General features: G+C 35.3%; 1 protein-coding gene across 1 annotated transcript; it reads right to left on the reverse strand.

Moving 5' to 3' along the window:
• Window positions 1–585: 585 nt before the first annotated feature.
• Window positions 586–6,652, reverse strand: LOC123541073 (perlucin-like protein). The gene is made up of 5 exons (XM_045326440.2): window positions 6,524–6,652; window positions 6,106–6,209; window positions 4,443–4,536; window positions 3,146–3,365; window positions 586–714 (listed from the first exon to the last, which is right to left on the reverse strand). The coding sequence occupies exons 1-5, from the start codon at window positions 6,588–6,590 to the stop codon at window positions 684–686; spliced, it is 516 nt and encodes a 171-aa protein (XP_045182375.2). The 5' UTR covers window positions 6,591–6,652; the 3' UTR covers window positions 586–683.
• Window positions 6,653–7,272: the final 620 nt, after the last annotated feature.

Below are 7,272 nucleotides of genomic sequence, written 5' to 3' on the forward strand. Positions count from 1 at the left end.
TTTAACTTTATTGGAGAAGTACAGCCAATGGATCGTGGTTTTACCTATATGATAGCTGAATATTATGTATGTCTGTATACAGGCGCCAGCATCAAGAAGTCAGGTCAAACATACTAAGTTGCAGCTTGAATTATGAAGACATGGTCTTTACATCTCTATGAGATCCAGCAAAGAGTCCAGTCAAGTATAGTACCTCAAGCCTATAGAAGTTTGAGCTGAATGCTATTAGTGGTGTGTTAGACTTTTAACACATCGAGTGTTTTGGCTGATCCGTGAAATTACTGTTAACATTATCCAAATTATTTACAAATCATTGGTACACTAATCATTTAGGCAAGGTAGCCAGAGGAACATTTCATATATGAAACATATGAGAAACAACAGCTGTACGTTTTAACAATGGACATTCAACATAGTTTGTCAGCTAGTCTAAGACATAGACACCTTAGCGACTGGACCTATGCCATTGCTCAAGAAATAAAAGGTGCAAGAACTTCCCTGGGTCATATAACTAATATCTTGTCAAACACATAAGCTTCAGGTCGTCTTAATAATCGATAAGGTGTCATTATAACTGAGTTTCTCTTTTTTTCTTCCCAAACATTTATTTAAACATTTAGCCATTTTAAAATATTTGGGACAATACATTTTAATATACGGCATACGCTTCTTTATCAGGAGAGTCATCCAATTATTTCTGTTTCATCCAACAAACTGAAAAGAAAAATTATCAGCATCAAACAAAAATAAAAAGTAGAAATTTTTATTCAAATAAAACATGAATCAGTTGGGTTTCATGCAGCTTTTAGTATTTAAAGGATTAGACAATATAATATGGTTATTATAAGAGTAGCTCGATCTGGGACGCTGTATTCGGCTCGAGTAGATTTTGCCAGATCGGATCTCACAAGGCGCATGAGTGTGATCCGTCCTTGCAAAATCTACGAGAGCCGAATACAAAATCCCAGATCGAGCTACTGTTGTAATGACCCTTTTTATATACCTCCATCTTTTTGTTTGTTTATTTTTAATCGAACGAAATCTTAAATGTTTGTTAAAATGAAATGAGTGATGTTTTTGTACGCGCTATTTATATAACTGTGTCAGCTCATGCATATAAATGAAAGTAGTCCGGCAACATACAATACGGAAGGTACAATACGGGACTTTGAAAGGTACAATACGGGATTTATTTTCAGCCTTGTCGTACTTCCTTGTGAAATGCAAGCAGTATTTTTGACAGAATTTATATAGGTATATAAGAAATCGACCCTACCGTCGCTTTGCGACGAAATTCGGGATCGATCTCTCTACGGTAACATGCTATATATACCGAATGAGATATACTATCGAATTTAAAAATGTGGTCTGGGTAAGCTGATGGACTGTAACGATTCCCGATTGAGGCATTGCCTTATTTCATATTAAATGGTATTACCAAGACTTCGTAAATCGGTGTTCGGTGTAGCAAGTGAAAGAATTTTCAAACGAAAACATTAGTAACATTTCTATATTTGATAAAAACGAGAGCCATTTTTTCCATGGAATAATTAACAAAAATGCAGATTTATTCAATTTCTAGAAATTGATTTAAAATGTATTTGGTTATTCAAATAAGTTATGTTCCAACGGTAACAAACTAAATAACCATGTTTACTTAAAGCCACTGACCTCCAGATTGTGGCTTAGAATTATCTTTCTTTAAAACTGAAGTTTGGTCATATTTTTAACATTAGAATATGACTTTTTTTGTTTCTAAACTTAAAATGCCACATCCAGAAAAAAGATGGTCGAGTCGGGAATCGAGCCCGGACCGCCGCGGCCATAACAATTTTCCCACTGACTTACCAATACACTACGGAGGAATATGTATTTAAGACCGTTAAATACAGATATGTTTACCTTGAGCTACAACCGCTTTTCAATTTAAAGTGCAGAAATCAGTAAAAACAACTAATACTTCTGTGTTTCCATAACATACAGTACGTCAGTAATTAAGTTTCTTAGCCTTCTTAAGAAATATAGCCTTAATTTACTGATACCTAAATTTTTCTGTCTTTCTTTGTTGTCGTACGATCTGCAGGCCAGTGCATTTAAAGGCTCGTTTATTAACTGTTTTTATTTACATGGTGTGGCTGTCCTTTCTATGTGAAGATAAACTATGGCTATTTTTTTGTTAAATCCATCATTCTAAAACCGATTTGCCAAAGGTACATTAAGTAACATAGTAGAAATAAATACTTATGTTTATGATAACATTCTTTTACTACTTTAACTGTATAATTGTCTGTGCAGTATTAAAAATAGTGCTTTTCTCACTATGAAATTATGCATAACATCTAAGTGGACAAATTCTTTATGTGTTTTACACATGCAATTAAAAGTCTTGTGGCACTTTTAACTCCACAAATTTTAGATATTAAATCAAAAAGGCTGTTTGCTAAATAAATAATTCAACAGTGCACCATTGACGCCATAAACACATTAAAATGCCTGCAGAAATTTCATGAATTTCAACCTGTCATCGCTTTTTGATAGTGGCCCGATTTTGAACATTATCTAAGTATTATGAAAGGTTTGACAATAGCTTTCGTTTAAAGTCAACTTACTAAAGGCATTCCTTGTCCCTCCAATTGTTATATGGGGCCTTGAAGGCCGAGTGGTTAAGGTCGCTGACTTCAAAGCACTTGCCCCTCAACGACATGGGTTCTAAAGAATTCTTCAAGTGGGGAAGCCATCCATCTGCCTTACGGAAGGTCGATTGTTCTACCCAGGTGCCCGTCAGTGATGAAATAATGCCCAAAGGGAAACTTGGGGTCTTCCTCCAACATCAAAAGCTGGCAAAGACGCTACATGACATATAGTTGACCTTACCTTTTGTCACTGTGGCTGTACACATTACAAAAGCAAATAGAAGAATTGTGTAACAGTACTGACATTTTCTCAAAGGTAACTTACAACTTCACCTCATAATTCTTAGGTGGAAGACGAAAACCTGCCACACACTCCATCTTCCTAACATAAGCTGTGCTTTTGGATTAATTTCGCGACCTTTCAATTCATTAAAGTCTTGTACGTAAATATCAAATAAAGCAAAAGAAAACGAATGCCATGAAAAAATGTTCGAAATCATAATAAAACTAACCTTAATTCACAGACGGGTTCAGCCTTAAAAGTACTGCATGGTACATCCGCCCACTTATAGCCAGCGTCACTCCAGAAAATAGCACAATCCTCGTCTGTAGGCACATTATCCGGATCGCCAGGTGACCAGTCAAACACAGACACCTGGGTGTCAGTATTAAACCAACGCCATTCATGTTCAGTTCTTTCGTCTGTCATTCCGAGCCAGTAATTTTCTGTTCCTAAATTGAATATAGTCACTATATACTAAATCAGTCCTGGAATCAATACTGGTGAAAAAGAGCCCTTCTTATTACCTCATTTATATATGTGATTATTTGACCTGAATGAATGAGAAGTCGTATACATAATGACAAAAGTAATTTCGCAGAAAATAACTCGCAGAAAGTAGTAAAACAAATATATGTAGAAAGACATATTAGATACGGCTATATACCCGTAATGATGATTTCCCCTCAAACATTCAGTTATTGACTGTTCAAAACAAACGTAGGGTTTCGATTTACGTAGAATACATTCACTAAACGAAGTAAATATATTAAAAACGTACAAAAACGTACAAAGCTGAACCTGGTTACCATCTACGTACTACATTGTACTATGTATGTCGTGTTGGGCGACCTGTGACTTTCCACTTTTTCTGTTTACTACGTCTTGCTACGTTTTATAAGATTTGGGTAGGTACTGATTGGTATTACTCTGTGTAAGTACGTATTACGAGTAGCTACGTTTTACTATGTTTTGCTTTTTTGGTTTTTATTTTGGTAGGTATGTACTGGTATCATTTCGTATTAGTATTAGTATTTTACAGTTGCTATGTTTTTCTGTGTTTGGATATTGACTTTACCTTGCAATTCCTAGTTAGAACATAAAGTCGTAGATCACCTCGCGAACCGTGGCAGTCATCTAATAAACGGACCCATCAGTAGTGAAAGCGTGACTGACCATGAGCCGCTTTGGTAACCGGCCTTTCGCTTGTCAAAACGGGCAATACGTAGTTACAAATAATGAAAGAAACATATTAATTAAACTAAAACCTAATATCACCAAACCATGGCAAGCATTTGGCAGTCCGTGGGGGTGAGAAACGTAGTAATACCTGGCTCTTAATATATGATAATCTGATAGTGTTACTGGCGTGTATGTAGCTTCAAACAAGATTTTAACAGTACCATAGTTTTGTATTTCAAAGAAGGGGTTTTGGAGACAACAGTTTTATTCCACTTTCACAGTGATTGCAATCTGCAACCGCACTACTGTTCAGGAAACCGCGACGTAATGTGTAAAGTATAACTTACTTGGCAGACGGTTCATGTAGTTCTTTAAGAAGGAGCTTTCATTTCTTGTGTTAACTTCTACCACATGTCCGTCATGGTTGTCTCGACAGAATTTCTGTAAAAGATATATCGTGTAAGTAGCTGACAAAACACCGTTAATTGTATTAGATGATCATAGTTCAGTTTATAATAATGATTTGATAGCATGCTTGTAGGCATATCCTTAGGACACTAGGCACATTTTTATCAATCCCGCCAGGCATATGTAAATTTTTGACAACATATAAATTGACGTCACTCGACCTTCAGCTATTTCCGGAAGTAAAGAAAATGAAAGTCACCTTTGCATTGGTCGATAGTCAGGGGTCACGCGCAGAGGTTACCCCGTCAAAATGTATGAGCTCGGACTTTTTCTTCTTTTTTTTATTTGCTAATGGGGAGTCAATTTTCAGCATTTTCTACCGACTTGAAAATACCTGGGCTTTAGCATGACATGCCAGCTTTTCATCTTCGAAAACGTATTAGTAAGATATTTCCGTATTTGAGAGCTGCAGACCTAGACATTTCAAAAACATTTTCATAATGAATTTCGTGTAATAAATGTTGATTCTACGGAAGCTTGAAAGGGCTATCGGACGCTAGTACGTTTTATCACGTTACATGTCTGTAGTATTTTTCTGAGTATTTTTGTTTTCTGGGCGCATTTGAGGGAACATTTTAGCATAGCGACATAATTCATCGTCCGTCTAAAAGTCGTCAAGTCAAGATTTATTGTCATACTGCTGGTAGTTTCCAGATTAGAACAGCAAGCTGTATTGCAAGTAGTTCATATTTATTTAGAGAACCAAATGCTTGCACTGGAAATGTGAATATAATGCTTAACGTGGAAATTTTAGTTGTCTGACATGAATTAATGTATTTTAATTTTGTTCTTGTATTATACCAGTTATATTCAATTGCAAATAAATTCCAACAGGTAAAGTGGCAAAACGTTTTCGAAAAACTGCCATTGTCTCAGTGCGTGTTCGATCTCTAGCTCTGGCTACACAAATGTAAAGTACAATTCCTCTTGCCGACGTGCAATTTTACCGCCGTAAACTAGAATTCGAGCGTTTAAGCCGCTGTTGACGTAAATATGCACCCGTAGTAAATGCCATGAATATATGCAATGAATATAATTATTTTATTATGGTTTCTACGACGGAAACGCTATCTATGGTGGAGACGGTCTACTGTTTTGGCCACCTTTTCTCTATTTCTCATTCGTGCTATACACCGTTCATATAAGTATTGTGGATGTTCAAAGTAATAATTTTGGACACAAACAAGTTTTAAAATATCAATTCTGGCTTTATCTGTTGTATGGTTGTTGTAAAAGGTTCATGTTATCTCACTTAGTATAAAAACTTTAATTCCCTAGTAAACTTTTTAAAATAAAAGAAAACCTTTTTATCGAAATTCTTTATCTGATTTGAATTTAAAGCCTAGAAAGTACAAAACATCTTAAAATTCAAAAGGACCTTTGAAATGATGTATACTTACTTCCGAATGTTAAAAGGTAATTCCAAAAATTACAGAAAATTTCTGATATGTAATGCATGGACCAACCGTAGAACTATTCGCCTTGTTAATGCAAGTTCTAATTCTACTTCTGTTTTTTATGATAATGTTAGTTTATTCTTACGTCTGCCTGGTGAACAAGCATCGTCTGGCCGAACCCAAAGATGTAACAAGAGCCGTGGTAGCTAACTGAGTAGTCCGGACAGACAGCAATCATCTGGCTTTGCACTGGAAAAACAAATGCAACAAACCAGTGAAGTATTTACATACTAATTCAAATAAACGGATAAAGCACGATGAATGCTGATAATTCTTATACACGTGTTTCGACGTCTTTATATTTTAGTGCAGATAAATGGATAACACTCTACATTCTTTCCATTCGACGACTCCGAATACGTTTTACGTCTGTACCGTAGAAAGCTGTCTTGTTACATGTATCAAGAAAGAAGATGTGGCATATATGCACAAGGACCAAGGATCTCGTACGAAGATTATACATCCATTTTTCTTACTTATATAAATACAATGAAAATTTATACCATCAACCAATCCCAAGGTAAAAAACAGACAGAAAACTAAATTTAAAACTGAAATTAAGTCCCTCATTTTATATATGTAAGCCAAGGTAGTTAAGGTGCCAACACATTATTTATATGTTAACTGATAAGTGTTTCGTGTCAAATATGCTGCCCTCCGCAAAATGTCTTATCAGTTTTTATAGACAAAGTTCACCTGATCTACACTAAAAGAAGCTATAAAATATCAATACATGTATACAGTTTTACAGATTTATTCAAAAAGACACATTTTAACGGGCACTGTAATTGCCGGAACACCAAACTTTTTCAAACATTTATGCATGACAAAATAGTACTTCAGTAAATCGAATGGTTTTCTAAAAACAGAACTAAAATATTTAAATACAGAATGCAGAGAGGCTTCTATAGGTAGCCATTACAGTATGCATTAATGGATGTACAGTCAGCTATATAAACATTTCTACACTTGAAGGACGAGAGCATTTAACACCAATTAGCCCAAAGATGTGCTGAGCAGTCCTATTGCACGTGTGCCTTGCTATAGTGATAATTGAACAATTCTGTTGTTGTAATAATTGCTGTCAGTGAAATATACCAAGTAAAATACAATTGTGCATCACGTAAGAAATTATGTACATTAAATCTTATGTTGTATTCAGATTTGTAATCATGTGTAATCAGACATCGTTAACACTGACTGGATTGAATTATATTACTTGAAAAAATCTGATTACTGGTTACACCTGATA

The sequence above is a fragment of the Mercenaria mercenaria genome, chromosome 16 (genome assembly GCF_021730395.1).
Source record: "Mercenaria mercenaria strain notata chromosome 16, MADL_Memer_1, whole genome shotgun sequence".
Classification (NCBI taxonomy): domain Eukaryota; kingdom Metazoa; phylum Mollusca; class Bivalvia; order Venerida; family Veneridae; genus Mercenaria; species Mercenaria mercenaria.

Excerpts from the sequence above, each read along its gene's own strand:
- LOC123541073 (XM_045326440.2), bottom strand. The coding sequence starts at position 6,590 with ATGAGGGACTTAATTTCAGTTTTAAATTTAGTTTTCTGTCTGTTTTTT. Across the intron at positions 6,210-6,523 it reads TACCTTGGGATTGGTTGATG|TGCAAAGCCAGATGATTGCT; the intron begins GTATAAATTTTC and ends TTGTTTTTCCAG. Across the intron at positions 3,366-4,442 it reads CTACATGAACCGTCTGCCAA|GAACAGAAAATTACTGGCTC; the intron begins GTAAGTTATACT and ends TATTCAATTTAG.